At 39.3% G+C, this 16,693-nt stretch overlaps 2 protein-coding genes and 1 long non-coding RNA gene across 4 annotated transcripts in view; 2 read left to right on the forward strand and 1 right to left on the reverse strand.

The window, feature by feature from the left end:
* Positions 1-4,896: 4,896 nt before the first annotated feature.
* Positions 4,897-6,817, forward strand: LOC103515300 (lysozyme 1-like). Of its 2 annotated transcripts, none has more exons than XM_026828038.1 (3): positions 4,897-5,068; positions 5,845-6,086; positions 6,502-6,817. In XM_026828038.1, exons 2-3 carry the CDS (start codon positions 5,870-5,872, stop codon positions 6,753-6,755), a joined length of 471 nt encoding a protein of 156 aa, XP_026683839.1. In that variant the 5' UTR covers positions 4,897-5,068; positions 5,845-5,869; the 3' UTR covers positions 6,756-6,817. The 2 variants fall into 2 exon arrangements, with proteins under 2 accessions (XP_026683839.1, XP_026683840.1); XM_026828039.1 differs by having other exon boundaries at positions 4,901-5,056; positions 5,843-6,086.
* LOC113469958 lies at positions 6,564-7,066 on the reverse strand. Its single transcript, XR_003393209.1, has 2 exons — positions 6,848-7,066; positions 6,564-6,816 (listed from the first exon to the last, which is right to left on the reverse strand). It is a non-coding gene; the product is annotated as an uncharacterized LOC113469958 (long non-coding RNA).
* An 880-nt stretch (positions 7,067-7,946) lies between these two features.
* LOC103515302 (protein crumbs-like) overlaps positions 7,947-16,693 on the forward strand; it is a 37,995-nt gene continuing 29,248 nt past the window's right edge. The window contains exons 1-4 of the mRNA XM_026828037.1: positions 7,947-8,081; positions 8,883-9,027; positions 15,975-16,055; positions 16,332-16,466. Coding sequence (XP_026683838.1) covers positions 7,947-8,081; positions 8,883-9,027; positions 15,975-16,055; positions 16,332-16,466 — 496 coding nt within the window. The remainder of the gene's footprint in view (positions 8,082-8,882; positions 9,028-15,974; positions 16,056-16,331; positions 16,467-16,693) is intronic.

Here is a 16,693-nt window from a genome sequence, read left to right on the forward strand (position 1 = left end):
TGATCGGATCCTACAGGATAACTATTGATCCAAACAGCTTCTCTCTACTTTGAAACCAGAAAGACCATTACCAGGGTTCCTGTTCCTGGATTTGACAATACGACACTATTCCTCTTGGTTTTTCCGTCTATATAAAAACCGTCTTGGAGTTTCTTAATAATTTGTCAAATAAATAATTGGGTTCCGGCTGTACAAAGCCTCCGTGAGGGGGATCGTAGTAGTCCCGATGGTCCTTGGTGATTTTGATTTGCGCAATGGACTGTGTCTCTGATGCTCTCGCTAGTGTCTTTCTCCCAATTTTAATATAGTACAATAGTTCACTGCGGTGTCTTGAATACTCTCATTATCTGACCCGACGCTTTGGGAGGGTTCCTCTAGTTTGACAATACTAATCCACTTTTAGTCTGTCTTCTGTCAGCGGGGTAGGTCGTATAATTGATTTCAGTTTACAACGAAATGGAATAGAGTATTTCCCATTCTCCACATTTCTTATTACCTTACCTGTTTTAACATTAAAAAACCTCTTCTCAAAAAGGTTACGGTTTTTCATGTTTTTTAAGTTTAGTTTCATGAACAAAAATTTTTTCTTGGTGCGAACCATTGTTTATTTAAGAGTTGGGTTAGTCTTGTAGCAAATATTATAATGTCTCTTACAGTGGTTGACGTCTTTTAGTTTTCCTAAAGAGAGCAACGCAATTAATTGGTCCTCTTAAACTTACCCTTTGTCTTAGGAAACTTTTTTACCGCGTATGTTAGTGATTACTAAGCTAATAAGACTAGTTGGGTATAACAGAACACAACCACTTTAGGCAGGTCTGTAGTTACCAAAAATACAGATAAAATTACAAATAAAGACCAAGATGCTGTATGGGAAGATATTTTATAGAGAAGATGGCATACCTACCTAAGTATAATATCAAAAATCTTTAAATTAAAACAGCATTTCTGTACCCAATTTCCTAGATAATATTGGAATTGAATTTATTTATTTAGCATCGATGGCTATTATCTTACAACATTAAACATAGGTGTAACAAAGAATGTACAGTGGATGATAAAATACAATTAAATTGAATGAGAATATAGAACAATCAACATTGGGGTTATTATAGTAAAAAAAGGACCCAATTTTACAAACATATTCATATTCAGTATTCCTCCAGCTTCAACTGTCTAGTTCTCATTTGTTTCTTGAGCTGCATCCTAAAAAGCTCCACACTCAACTCCTTGAGATCTTTAGGTAATTTATTGTAACTATAATTATAAATTTGTAGGCAATTGAGTTTGCACTTTTTTTTTTATTAATACTGTCAACAAATAAATTATTTCTATTCCTTGTTAGATATTTATGCTTGTCCTTATTTTGAATTCTTCACGGGACTGCAGGCGGTGGGTTTACAGGGTTTCATAGCGGTCAGATGAGTGGTTTGGCCAGGTATGGAGTTTGAACAAGCAGGCAAACAGTTTGTACCACATACAATTGTATAGGTGTATGTACAAATAAAATTGATTTGATTTGATTGAACTAATAAATTTGATAGGTATGGAGGGGTCAGTCCCAGTACCATTTTGTGTATAAAAGTAAGTACATTAAGCAGGATATTGAGTATCCCTGACATTGAGAATACCAAGACAATTCAACATATCTACAATATGTGTTCTGTAAGGGGCTCCTGTTACAATTCAAATGGCAGATTTCACCAACACCAACATTATAGACATTTGTTTTGCAGAATCTGCAGTTCATCGATTTGAGTCTTGTTAAATAGAAATATCCCACTTTCTAGTATACATATTCAAAATTTGGTGTAAAACTCATATGGCTTTGTCCAGACTCACACCCAGGTATTTGCATGTTGATACCTATTCTAAAATTTCAGATCCCATTTTTACGGATAGATTCAGGGACAGAATTTGGTTTCTAGCACTTTTAATCAATCTCTCCTCTTTCTTTGTATCGGTACCACTGATGCTCATTTCTCTGGAAATCTTCAAGGAACTCAATGGCCTCAATTTCAGGATCAAAGTTTTCAGCCATTGTAGGTAATTAAACAGTATTGAAAATCAGCTTAGATCAAAGTCTTCAAATTAAAAAAACAGCAAAACGCTTTCTTTCAGAAAATAGAAAAAGAAACTATTAAAAAAAGCAATAAGCAAAACACTTTCTTTCAGAAAATAGAAAATCTGGAAATTCTGAAAAACTGAAAAAAAAAAATCCCAAAAAAAGTAAACAAACACAAAAAATCATCCGTTAGGACATCTTATGAGAGAATTTCCTATCATTAAATTAGTAGGGTGAATTGATGGGAGAAATGTCTTAACGGAGGTTGGTGAAATGCAATTTTCAACTTTAATTCCCCATCAGTGCTTAATGATTCAATTAAGGCTTGATTGAAGTTTGGTGAAATCGGCTATTGGTCGTGGATCAAAATTTTATGAGTGAGAAGTTAGCGCGTGGTCGTCACCGGCAAATTTTCAATGTTTGAGAAGTTAGCGAAAACTGCGACGCCAATATTTTTGAAAATACGTGCTGCAAATTTTCAAATTTTAGCGCGAAAAAAGTGGGGCACAGTTGGCCCAGTGGTAACGCACTCGCCATGTAGGTCCCGGGTTCAATTCCCAGAGATGACAAAAAAATTTGCGCTCGTATTTCGATTGCCAACCGAGTTAGCTTGGAAGGGTAGCGCACCTACCTTTGTAGGTCACGGGTTCGTTTCGTTCCCGCCCGCGGTGAAGTTTATAACTTTATAGGAAAGGATCGTTCTCGAACGGCTGGCTTTCTCCTATCCTGCCCTCATTCTCTCGATTTCGCGATGATAAAACCTGCGAGGTTCAGTTCCTCTTATCAAACCTCTTGAAATTTTTTTGCCCCGGGCGGAAATTGAACCCGCGACTTAGGGCTTACAAGACACATGCGCCTCCCCAGGAGCTAGGCTGGCTTACCTACGCCTCCGAGATTAATATTTTTTTCGCAAAAATCGCAATAGCCATTGCTAATTATCTTTTGTTTTGCTGATTTTTCTCGAACCGCTAAGTAAACATATCTAATTGACTGACAATGAGTGGGTGCGCATTACGGAAATGTGAAATGGCACATAAAAAATACAATAGGTATAGTTTAGTTAGGTACTTTATCATTATTTTCAAGAGGTTTGATAGAGGGAACTGTAACTGCGATTCGGGACGATGAGACCTTCGACATCGTCCCGAAATCGAAGAGAGAGAAGGAAGACAGGACATTATCCGTCCAGGATAAAATCCGCCCCGGGTGGGAATCGAACCCGCGGTCTAGCGCGTACCGACCAAGCAAACCAGGCTGGCTCGCTGGCTGCGTGAAGTAAACACTTCTCGACTTAAACATCTCCCTTCTAAAAGGTGATGGAGTACAAGCTGTATAAGAGGTGACAAAATGATGTATTGTCCAGTAATACACTGAAACATTACCAAGACTTTCTTACCTGCCTAGGTGGCGTAGTGGTCACGACACCCGCCTGGCAAACAGAAGGGCATGGATTCAATACCAGACGGTTAGAGATATTGTAAAAGTTAGGGTAAAAGAACACTCAAATAAGCATCATTCAATAAGATAAGGAAAGTCGTGTGATGTTCACATCAAATTTTTAATTTTCAATAGAAACGTAGAAAAACATTTTCTGAAAATAAGAAACAGCAAGAAGTTATACTATGAAAATAACGCGAAATTCGACTAAATTGTAACATTTTTTGAAAATAAGAAACAGCGAGAAGTTATACTATGAAAATAACGCGAAATTCGACTAAATTGTTGCATATTGCATACACAGAACCATGTACATGTATGTCTGTCTGTTACGGCGCTGTTACTCTGATGGACCTTTTGTTGTCCTCTTTTCACGAAAAAACGGCTTGACCGATTTTGAATTTTTTGTGGTTGTTGAGAAGAGTATACATATGTCTGTCTGTTACGGCGCTGTTACTCTGATGGACCTTTTGTTGTCCTCTTTTCACAAAAAAACGGCTTGACCGATTTTGATGAAATTTTTTTGTGGGTACTCTGATGGACCTTTTGTTGTCCTCTTTTCACGAAAAAACGGCTTGACCGATTTTGATGAAATTTTTTGTGGTCGTTGAGAAGAGTTCTGAGGATGACATAGGCTATTTAAATTTGTCATATTCCATCCCGATTCAAAATGGCAGCACCTCAAAGTTATGACTCTTATGCCACGCTGATCCCGTACAAAGGACGGGTCAACCACTAGTCTCCCATATACTGACTGCTCTATTCACTGTCAATTCTTGCCTAAGTTTCTAGTTCTGAGGATGACATAGGCTATTTAAATTTGTCATATTCCATCCCGATTTAAAATGACAGCACCTCAAAGTTATGACTCTTATGCCACGCTGATTCCGTACAAAGGACGGGACAACCACTAGTAACAACTACGTGCAAAGTTGCTTCAGTGATTCATTGGGAATTTGGGAACTGGTACATTAGTAATCGAGTATGGAAATTTGTCTGAATAAGCTCAACGTACTGAGAATTCTGTATTTTCTTAGCGGTCTCATCCTAGCAGCATAAATTCCCCAGTTTTTATTTAACTATATATGCTCAACGTACTGAGAATTCTGTATTTTCTTAGCGGTCTCATCCTAGCAGCATAAATTCCCCAGTTTTTATTTAACTATATATTTTTTATGTGAATATAAACCCCGGCATAAGTGTACAAAAGGTATAGCCTCATCTGACCTTTACAATTTACATCTTTAGAGGGGTGATTGGGAATGTCAAAATGGGTCGCCAGCTCGAAAAGTTTGAGAACCACTCAGTTAATGAGTAATACTAATAATAAGCGAGTACTTTGATAGTAAGTACCTACTCATATTACTATTTGTATAAATAGGAGATCAAGCATACATTGGCGCGAGATATCAAGACGGTTCATATTGCCAGCAGTGCATTAATAGTTAGTTGACCCTTTGATTTGTTTTCTATAAAGATCGCGAATTGCGAAAGTGCCTTTGAAGTGTGAATTTTTTACGAAGTTTTAAAGAAAAAAGAAATCTTCCAAGGCTAAGAAGAAGGAAGAAGGTAAGTTCAGTTATATAGAAATTTTAAATAAAACATGGTCTGGCTAAATTTGTAAATTTTGCTCAATAAACCATCTGAAGAAAAAAAAAAAAAAACATGGTCTGGCTGGGAGGACTTTAAACGGAAAGGAGACCAGCCTGAAATTTCCCTTGCTAAAGAAATAGCAAAGGTTGAGTGCGAAGGGCATGCACTCGTAAAGCTTTTGTAGCCAAAACCAAATGTCAGCCCTTGGGGACTTTAAACGGAAAGGATACCAGCCTGAAATTTCCCTTGCTAAAGAAATAGCAAAGGTTGAGTGCGAAGGGCATGCGCTCGTAAAGCTTTTGTAGCCAAAACCAATTGTCAGCCCTAAGCAATCACCCAAGCTAGGCCTGATTGAGAGGCTGACCGCCACTCACATCTCAGATCGTCTGACACACCTAGGTCTAAATAAAACTACTTAGAACTATGAAAAAAAAAAAAAAAGAAAAAAAACATCCAAATCGAAACACCTTATTGAAAACAATATAACATTTACTCATCGTATATAACATTCAACAATATGCTACTGCTACATTTACTCATCGCTTCCATTTCAGAAACGAAGGGAGAGGATTGAGAGGCTGACCGCCACTCACATCTCAGATCGTCTGACACACCTAGGTCTAAATAAAACTACTTAGAACTATGAAAAAAAAAAATCCAAATCGAAACACCTTATTGAAAACAACATAACATTTACTCATCGTAAATAACATTCAACAATATGCTACATTTACTCATCGCTTCCATTTCAGAAACGAAGGGAGACCACAAAGCGCAATGCATTTCTCACCGATCGCCGCATGCCTGTTGGTGCTCGTGTACTGCACTTTGCTTCCTCGCCAAATCGAAGGCAAAAGGTTCGGCGCGTGTGAGCTAGCGAAATTTTTGGTCAGACAGAGAGGCATTGCGAGACGCGATGTTCCGACTTGGGTTTGCATAGCCACGAAGGAGTCGAACCGGAACTCCAACGCAAGATCGCCGAAAAATGGGAATGGTAAGTAACCGAGAGCCAGCCTAGTTAGCTTGGAGGTGCTTGCTAGGTTCGATTCCCGCCCGGGGAGGATTTTATCCCAAATAGATAGGTACCTAAGGTTTGTTCTCGGTACGGCTGGCTTTCTCCTCTCCTGTCTTTCTGCTCTCGCTAATCTCGCTTTCCTGGCGATGGCGATAAGCCCTTGGTAGTTACAGTTTCCTCTATGAAACCTCTTTTCTCTCAAGTTTTACAGCTTTTGTAAAATGAAATTTTGTTGAAAATGTTATATAATAAGTATGTTATGAAACCTATAAAATACACGAGACCTTGTTTAAACTGCCGGGGTAGGTAATGGGACTTTTCAGTCTTATTCGAGCAGGATAAATATTTATATTCTATTTTTGTCACTAAACAAGGCATATTCTATTCTATACAGGGTCCCGAGACCACGGCATCTTCCAAATCAATGACAAGTACTGGTGCACGGCTTCCGGACCTGCAGGGAAGGAGTGTCACGCCAAATGTTCTTCCTTTGAGGACAATAACATCACGGATGATGTGGCTTGTGTAGTGAAGATTCACTCTCAGACCCAGCGAGCCCGGGGGAATGGATTTCAAGCGTGGTCTACGTACCATTACTGTAATACCAATTCTAAAGTGAGCACTTATGTAAGAGGGTGCAAGTACTAAGTAAATTTACTTATAGGCCATTCTAAAGTGAGCACAAGTATGAATGGTTGATTTCACCAACCTTCTTTTTATGAATGGTTGATTTCACCAACCTTCTTTTTAGCCTCTAGCAGCCTGTTAGCTTAACAACCCTGTTAAGCCTATATGAATCAAATGGAACTTAACAGGCTGTTAACAGTGTTAACTGAACAGACCATTAAAAGCGTTTAGGATTTAGTAGCTCAGCAAGCCCGGAAAAACGGATTTCAAGTGTGGTCTACCTACTATTATTGTAATACCAATTCTAAAGTGAGCACACATGAAAGAGGGTGGTTAAGCCTATATGAATCAAATGGAACTTAACAGGCTGTTAACAGTGTTAACTGAACAGACCATTAAAAGCGTTTAGGATTTAGTAGCAGACTCAGCGAGCCCGGAAGAACGGATTTCAAGTGTGGTCTACCTACTATTATTGTAATACCAATTCTAAAGTGATCACATATGAAAGAGGGTAGCGTCTTGACCACTACGCTACCGAGGCGTAAAAGGTACAATCTACTTCAGAAGAAAAAGCACAAGTCCTCACAAAAGTAGAGGGCAAGGGCAATCAGGGCTAGAAATCACCCCAGTGTACCTATGGTTGATGAAACTGAAGACTTTGGTGATGGTTCAGTATTACTCGCAACAAAACATCTCCCTTCTAAAAGGTGATGGAGTACAAGCTGTATAAGAGGTGACAAAATGATGTATTGTCCAGTAATACACTGAAACATTAAGTACCAAGACTTTCTTACCTGCCTAGGTGGCGTAGTGGTCAAGACACCCGCCTGGCAAACAGAAGGGCATGGATTCAATACCAGCAAACGTATAGAATTTTGTCAGAGTTGACAATTGACAGAAGTCCTGCTGGAGTGGGAGGAATTTTCAGTCCTACATATTCGAGCTGCAGGTATAAAATAAGCATTAGGTAATATTTCTGTGGAAAAAAGAGCACATGCACGTGAATTACCTGGGGAGTTCGTTGAAACTGGAAACTGTCCTGATGTCCTCAGAAAAGATATTTATCAGCTACTCAAGTACCTACTCATCACATTTCAAAAATGGCAAACAAATTTAAGTTTAACCTGTTTAACCGAAAAAAGTAAAATTTTGTTCAGATTTTTTTAGGACCATGCGGATGACATGGGAGAAGTTAGCGCTTGCGCTTGCTACATGCACGTGAATTACCTGGGGAGTTCGTTGAAACTGGAAACTGTCCTGATGTCCTCAGAAAAGATATTTATCAGCTACTCAAGTACTCATCACATTTCAAAAATGGCAAACAAATTTAAGTTTAACCTGTTTAAAGTATGTTTAACCGAAAAAAGTAAAAATTTTGTTCAGATTTTTTTAGGACCATGCGGATGACATGGGTACATGTACATGGGAGAAGTTAGCGCTTGCGCTTGCTAAAAAAAAAACCCATCCTATGTTTGGGAAGTTAGCGCATTTTGAGTCCCAGGAGGTAAAATTTTAAAAGCTTCTAGAGTTAACACTAAAGAGCACATGCACGTGAATTACCTGGGGAGTTCGTTGAAACTGGAAACTGTCCTGATGTCCTCAGAAAAGATATTTATCAGCTACTAAATTACTAATCACAAAAATGGCAAACAAATTTAAATTTAACTACTTGACCGAAAAAATTTTGTTAAGATTTTTTTATGACCAAACGACCATGTGGATGACATGGGAGAAGTTAGCGCTTGCGATTTAAAAAAAAATCCCATCCTATGTTTGGGAAGTTAGCGCATTTTGAGTCCCAGGAGGTAAAATTTTAAAAGCTTCTCGAGTTAACACACAAAAGTGAAGCCAATTTTTTGGCGGCTCGTGTCGCCTTTGTAAGGGCCAATGGGACACAACGGGGTTTTTCCAGTCTAATCGTCACCCATCCAGATACCAAACACGCCCATCGTTTCTTAACACAAGAAATTGAATTTTTACAATTCACGGAGTTAAACATCGTTCGGATTGAAAAAAAAGTGAGACCAAACACCTGTTGCCCAACCATAGCCATCCTCACACACATGGCAACCATTTTTTATGCACTTGTTGATGTTTTTGTTTTCCCTAGTGACCATTTTTTCCACATAGCAACGAAATTTTCCGTAGCTTTTCCTGTCGAGTGCTTTAAAAAAACCCGGAGCTGCGGCTCTGGGCGGGTGTGCCGGCAGACCTTGCCGCAACAACGGCACGTGTACGCCGGTCAGTGGCGGCGTGGTCAATTTCACGTGCACTTGTCCTTCTGGGTATACGGGTGAGTTGTTTTTCCTTTTCCACCTCTGTGGTATAACTTGTTGATAGAGGGGAAAATACTTGCTGTAATAGGACGTGAAATGGTTTTCGTTTTCCATACAACCCAATAGTTAAAATGGAGGAGTTGCAATTGGGAAAACATTATTAATAACAGGTCGATTCCTACGTAAAAAGTTGTAAAAAATCCGAATCTGAGGTCAAAACTCCGACAAAGTAACTTTAAAAGGTCGAAAATTCAATTTTTAATTGCTGTTCTAATGAAAAAGTTCAAAGAGTTGTGACGTCAGATTTCACGTTAAAATGCGCAGGAAAAAAAAAAAAAAAAAAAAAAAAAAAAAAAATCGACTAGGTACCTAGTTTGAAATGCCTAATATTACCTCTCAATCTCGAGTCACCTACTTGTGCAGACGCCAACATATAAAATCAAAAAATCAAATAAACTAACCATAATAAATCTGAGAACCACCACTGATTTTGTAAGACTCACATTCAATATTTATGGCGTAGGGTACATACACCTACCTCTATACCTACCTATTTTAATTTATCAATTCATAAATTCCATGCCTCGGCTGGGATCGAACCCACGCCCTCCTGTTTACCAGGCGAGCGTCTTGGCCACTACGCTACCGAGGCGTAAAAGGTACAATCTACTTCAGAAGAAAAAGCACAAGTCCTCACAAAAGTAGAGGGCAAGGGCAATCAGGGCTAGAAATCACCCCAGTATACCTATGGTTGATGAAACTGAAGACTTTGGTGATGGTTCAGTATTACTTCAGAAGAAAAAGCACAAGTCCTCACAAAAGTAGAGGGCAAGGGCAATCAGGGCTAGAAATCACCCCAGTGTACCTATGGTTGATGAAAATGAAGACTTTGGTGATGGTTCAGTATTACTTGCAACAAAACATCTCCCCTCTAAAAGGTGATGGAGTACAAGCTGTGTAAGAGGTGACAAAATGATGTATTGTCCAGTAATACACTGAAACATTACCAAGACTTTCTTACCTGCCTAGGTGGCTTAGTGGTCAAGACACCCACCTGGCAAACAGAAGGGCATGGGTTCAATACCAGCAAAGGTTACAAAGGTATGGAATTTTGTCAGAGTTTTAGACAATTAACAGAAGTCCTGCTGGAGTGGGAGGACTTTTCAGTCCTATTCGAGCTGCAGGTATAAAATAAGCATAAAATGGACTAAATTTTTCATTTTCAGATGGCAATCTAAGCTTCTACTGTAACTGTACGGAAGACTTTACGGGTGAATACTGTCAGTTTGAGAACAGTGCGGCTTGTGTGACGTTGAATCCGTGTCAGAACAATGCAACTTGTGTAGCATCTCCAGGGGATAAGCAAATCACTTGCCTCTGTCTGAAAGGTGAGCTAGAATAGAATAGAATATATCCTGCTATTCTAGATTCCAGGACTCAGGATATAATGTTTATCCTGCTCAAATGAGACTAAAAAGTCCCTTTACCCCAGCAGTCTCTAAACAAGGTCTCGAATATTTTATATGTTTTCAGGGGGCACAGTTAGCAGTGAATACTGTCAGTTTGAGAACAGTGCGGCTTGTGTGACGTTGAATCCGTGTCAGAACAATGCAACTTGTGTAGCATCTCCGGGGGATAAGCAAATCACTTGCCTCTGTCTGAAAGGTGAGCTAGAATAGAATATATCCTGCTATTGTAGATTCTAGGACTCAGGATATAATGTTTATCCTGCTCGAATGAGACTAAAAAGTCCCTTTACCCCAGCAGTCTCTAAACAAGGTCTCGTGTATTTTATATGTTTTCAGGGGGCACAGTTAGCACAGTGGTAACACACTTGCTTACCATGCAGAAGGTCCCGAGTTTGAGCCTTTTTATATTCAAATATTGTCGGCATTTCTTGTCAGCCTTTTCCAGGCAGCCCTATTGTATATTGTATACAGTCAAGAACAGCCCTATTGTATACACCTATTTTCTTCTTATTTTAGTATTAATGTTGTAATTTCCAACAGGTTTCGAGGGGCCCCACTGTGAGCTCCTTGTAGACGAACCTCCATCTGAGTGAGGGGTTGGTCGACCCAACGGAGGCGGCACGCTTCCTTGACCTGAGGACGGCAGAGGAGGTCGATGTATGATGCTAATACAACAACGAAAACAACAAACTGTATTGAGAATTATTAACTGTATTACCAGTTATTTCTATGTTAACAGTCATTAAACTGTGTCTAGCTTTCTAACATAATGTCTATTTTCTTTTCAACTGTTCACAGTCGGGTCCTTGTTTGAACGGTCCGGGTTTGAGCCTTTTTATATTCAAATATTGTCGGTGTTTCTTGTCAGCCTTTTCCAGGCACCCCTATTGTATATTGTATACAGTCAGAGAACAGCCCTATTGTATACACCTATTTTCTTCTTATTTTAGTATTAATGTTGTAATTTCCGACAGGTTTCGAGGGGCCCCACCGTGAGCTCCCTGTAGAGTCTGTAGACGAACCTCCATCTGAGGATGAGACCAGTGTCGACTTACAACTGGGGTCACAGGCTAATAGTTACAACTGGGCTCACATGCTAATAGTTACAACTGGGTCATAGGCTAATACTAATAGTTACAACTGGGTCACAGGCTAATAGTTACAACTGGGTCACAGGCTAATAGTTACAACTGGGTCACAGGCTAATAGTTACAACTGGGGTCACAGGCTAATAGTTACAACTGGGTCACTGGCTAATAGTTACAACTGGGTCACAGGCTAATAGTTACAACTGGGTCACTGGCTAATAGTTACAACTGGGTCACGGGCTAATAGTTACAACTGGATCACAGGCTAATGGGTACAACTGGGTCATAGGCTAACAGTTACAACTGGGTCACAGGCTAATAGTTACAACTGGGTCACAGGCTAATTTATTATCTTTTTTCAGGTTTCGAGGGCCCCCACTGTGAGCTCCCTATAGACGAACAACCATCTGAAGATGAGACCAGTGTCGACTTACAACTGGGGTCACAGGCTAATAGTTACAACTGGGTCACAGGCTAATAGTTACAACTGGGTCACAGGCTAATTTATTATCTCTTTTCAGGTTTCGAGGGCCCCCACTGTGAGCTCCCTATAGACGAACAACCATCTGAAGATGAGACCAGTGGCGACTGTGATGGGGATGACTGTACCCCCTCCATTAGTGCCGGAGCACTTGTCAGAAATTAGTCTACCCTGCTTATTATCACTGCTGTTTCACCTTCTGAGGGATTCGAACCATAAACCTCCAGTTCTGAAATTCTTCCCGCGCTAACTGCTTGAGCCACTGAGGTTGGTTCGTGAAAAAATGAGAACATGCCCAAAGGAGGCGCCATGCAAAAAAGTTTCAGAACCACTGCATTAGAGCCATACAGGGTGTTTAAAAAAATACTCACCACCCTTGGAAACTCGAGAACCGATTGGAAAACCTCTAAAACACGTATTTCTTTATTTTTAAGGGGGACCTATTTTTAGTTGATTTGAAATTTTCCTAACTATCGGGAGATTTACATAGCCAGTCATTTTCCTCACGAGGCTGAGTGGGCCCCGCAACAGCCAGTCACGGAATCAATCATTTGCACAATGCGAATTTTTGACCCCGCCGGGAATCAAACCCGGGTCTCCCGCGTGCAAGGCGGGCGCATTAACCATTACGCCATGGGAGCTGAAAGCAAGGTGTTCAATAGATCAGTTGCGCTTACTTAGGTGATGTTTCAAAGTCATAGAGCAGGAAAAATGAGGAACGACGGAATCTTTCTTTTTCTTCTACGACTTCTAGATCCCGAGATAAATCGATTTAAAAAATACCGGTAAATCGTGAACTTTGACGTCACGGCATACGCTCCCGTAGGCGAAGACGTCACATCAAATGTCCCGAGCAAAGCTCTCTCGCAGGCAACACATTAATGTGTTTTTGCGCATACATTTCTGCCCATTTCTTTCTGCTCCTCCGCCAGCGTGCTTGCATACTGGCGCTACCTAGCGAGACAACTGCCTGAAGTCTGACGTCACACATCTTTGAACTCTTTCATTAGAACGGAAAATAAAAATTGAATTTTCGACCTCTTACACTTATTTTTTCGGAGATTTGACCTCAGATTTGGATTTTTCCTAATTTTTTACATAGGAATCGACCATTTATTTATAATTGTTACACATTTGCAACTGCTCCATTATACTAACAGTTTAATAGCGCATTAATTTTAGGACTAATTTTTTAGGTTCCTCAATTCTATTCTTATTCTAAGCCACGAAGGAGTCGAACCGGAACTCCAACGCAAGATCGCCGAAAAATGGGAATGGTAAGTAACCGAGAGCCAGCCTAGTTAGCTTGAAGGTGCTTGCTAGGTTCGATTCCCGCCCGGGGCGGATTTTATCCTATTAGCGCAAGAATAAAAAGAGGTTTGAGAAAACTAATTATTAGGTAAGTACCTACGAAAAACGAAATTTTACTTCAAATTCTTCAAATCAAAAGTTGTGAGGTCTTGAGAAACAGAAAATAAAATTTATAAAAATTACAAGTCAAAAATAAACAAAGAATTTACGGTGGGAAAGGGACGTTTTATGAAAACTAAAATCCCATCCCCCTACTGTTGTCATGGGATTTTTCTCGAAAAATCTCGTCCTCAACACGCTCCCCTGTGCTAGATCCGTTTTTGTTTTCCCTAGTGACCATTTTTTCCACATAGCAACGAAATTTTCCTTAGCTTTTCCTGTCGAGTGCTCTAAAAAAATAATAATTTAATTAGTAAATTACTACTTAAATGCACTTCAACTGATTCCGTCCATTGTAAATAGCATTATTTATAAAAATGACTTGACTTTGAAAGTGTTTTTGTTCGAATTCGGGTTCAATTGTGTATTGCATCCAAAAGCCCTACCCTCCCTTTTTGAAACCAAATTCCTTGGTTCTAGGTATTCTTCTTTTAGACAAGAAGCATGACAAAATTGTGAACAAGTACTTCTTTATTCATAATCCATGATAATTTTCGAACAAGCAAGATGTATTTCAAACCCATCTCACTGAGTAAGTATTCATAGTTTTTAAATCTTCGTATGACTCATTCACTTGGGACTTGACACATCAGATTTTGGCATTGAGTAAAGTCTTGGAAAACCCTACAATAACCTGCCTTGGTGGTGTACTGTTCAAGATGCTTGCTTGTTAATTAGGAGGGGATGGGTTCAATTCCAGCCAGGACATGGAATTTTGTCATGACAACCTGTGTTAGTGCTGATGCTAAGACATTTGCCTGGCAAACAGGAAGGCATAAGTTGAATCCCAGCCAAAGTACATACATACATTTCCTACATTGTTCCAGTTATGTACTGGGTCAATTTATGAAGCCTCGCCACCACTTCCTATCGTTATATCGTTCATTTCCCTCGACATCTTCCCAACTTACTCCTCTTTCTTCTATATCCTTTTTTATCATGTCTTGGTATCTCATCCTTGGTCTACCCTTTGGTCTCTTTCCCTCTGGTTGATATTCATAAAATCTCTTTGGTAATCTGTTATTTTCCATTCTCTTCATGTGTCCGAACCATCATAATCTTTGGTGTTCTATCTGTTCCTGTAGTTTTCCACTCCTACTGTTCTCCTGATCTCTTCATTCCTTATTCTATCTCTTCTGGTCTTACCTAGGATACTTCTGAGAAATTTCATTTCGGCAGCCTGTATTCTGCTTTCCTCCTTTTTTCATACTGTCCAGGCTCACTGCCATATGTTAGGATGGGTATATAGTAGGTTTTGTATATCCAAATAATAATTCCAAATCTGATGGACAAGTAGAAGTTTCCCGCTACTTTTCTATTTGTTATTCCTTCTTCCAGCCAAAGTATGTAATTTAATACCATTATGTAAAGAAATCATATCATGTGCACTAGATACAGACTTTGTAGTCAAACTAATCACAATTTTGTACCTCTTTTTCAGATTCCTGTCTAATTTTTCTTTTGTACCTGATCTCCAAAACAACTCAAACAACTCTCCATTCTGCTGTGAAGAGAGATGTTATCAACAAAACAGTTCAAGGTAATTATTCCTTTGTGCTCCAAGATATGTCATAGATAGTATTTTATGAAGGAAAAATGATAAAGTGTACACTAGATTTTAGGGGACACATTTTAGCACGATTTAGGGTCACATAACAAAGCTTTCAGTAAAGAAAAACCACTGTTGCTATTTTGTCTGTAGGAAAAGTCTTCATGATAAAGTGTACACTAGATTTTAGGGGACACATTTTAGCACATGATTTAGGGTCACATAACAAAGCTTTCAGTAAAGAAAAACCACTGTTGCTATTTTGTCCGAGGGAAAAGTCTTTCAGGAACGCTTGCGCACAAACAAACGAAGCGGGAGTCATGAATTGTGACGTCATCGCCTACGGGAGCGTATGCCGTGACGTCAAACTTTACGATTTACCGGGGTTTTTTTTAATCGATTTATCTCGGTATCTAGAAATCGTAGAAGAAAAAGAAAAATTCCGTTGGTTCTTATTTTTCCTGCTCTATGACTTTGAAACATCACCCAAGTAAGCGCAACTGATCTATTGGACCGTCACAAAGTTACCAAGTCTTCAATCAAGTATTAATAGGATGTGTTCTAAAGGTAGTTTTAAAAGTCTGAAATTCCCACCTTTGTGGCCGAGTGGCCTGACTGACTCTCGACTCGGTAAGTGCCGGGTTCGAATCTCGGCCCTGTGTAGAATTTTGCTGGCCAAAGTTTTCCGTTCTCGCGGCCGTGTGGCTGTAAAATACTGAAACTACAGTCTGTTTCAATTTTCAAAGGGTTTCAACCCTTTAAAGAGAGGTCAAAAGGAGCTTTCTTGTTCTTCTTCTTTTTCGCCTTTTCCCGTGTTCAGACGGGGTCTGTGTTTTTCGTCTGGCGCTCCGTCAGAAGAAGAAGGAGTAAAAGAAGTAAGCCCCACAATTGTATTTTAATTCCACAGGTACTCTATGTGAGTCGGATATCAATGAGTGTGAAACAGTCAAAGACGTGTGTAACTATGGGATCTGTGTCAACACTAATGGTAAGTCAACCTTTCTTTATTATTTTGAAGAGGTTTGATAGAGGGAACTCTAACTGCTAAGGGCTAGCTAAGGTCTTATCGTCCCGGAATCGAAGGGAGAAGGAAATGATAAAGTGTACACTAGATTTTAGGGGACACATTTTAGCACATGATTTAGGGTCACATAACAAAGCTTTCAGTAAAGAAAAACCACCATTGCTATTTTGTCCGAAGGAAAAGTCTTTAATTATTAGACTACCATACATTTCAACTATCTAAACTGGTTTTTATTCACAGGCAATGGTAATAGCAAAGTGGATCACTGTTTAACGGATCCATGTTTGGGACATGGGACTTGTATAAACCGCTCAGATCGGTACCAATGTCTTTGTACTCCCCGTTATTCGGGGAACAACTGTGAGAAAGATAACGGTAAGTGTAAAGTGTAATCCACTATCAAGAATTAAGTGTCTCCAAGATTATTCAGAATTATTTTCAAATTTTTCACATTATTGCTCTGTTTACATATATTATATGTTTATGGATACTTGTTTTTGATTTTTCACATTAGTTTTTCATTAGTCTCAATAATACATGGTACTTATGAAATTATTTATTTATAATGCCTACTTATTTATAATTGTCCTATTTATATAGAC

This window comes from Diaphorina citri, unplaced genomic scaffold, assembly GCF_000475195.1.
Source record: "Diaphorina citri unplaced genomic scaffold, Diaci psyllid genome assembly version 1.1 scaffold1315, whole genome shotgun sequence".
In the NCBI taxonomy this organism is placed as follows: Eukaryota; Metazoa; Arthropoda; class Insecta; order Hemiptera; family Psyllidae; genus Diaphorina; species Diaphorina citri.

Coding starts and splice junctions, on each gene's coding strand:
- LOC103515300 (XM_026828038.1), top strand. CDS start 5,870: ATGCATTTCTCACCGATCGCCGCATGCCTGTTGGTGCTCGTGTACTGC. Junction 6,087..6,501: donor ATCGCCGAAAAATGGGAATG/GTAAGTAACCGA, acceptor TATTCTATACAG/GGTCCCGAGACCACGGCATC.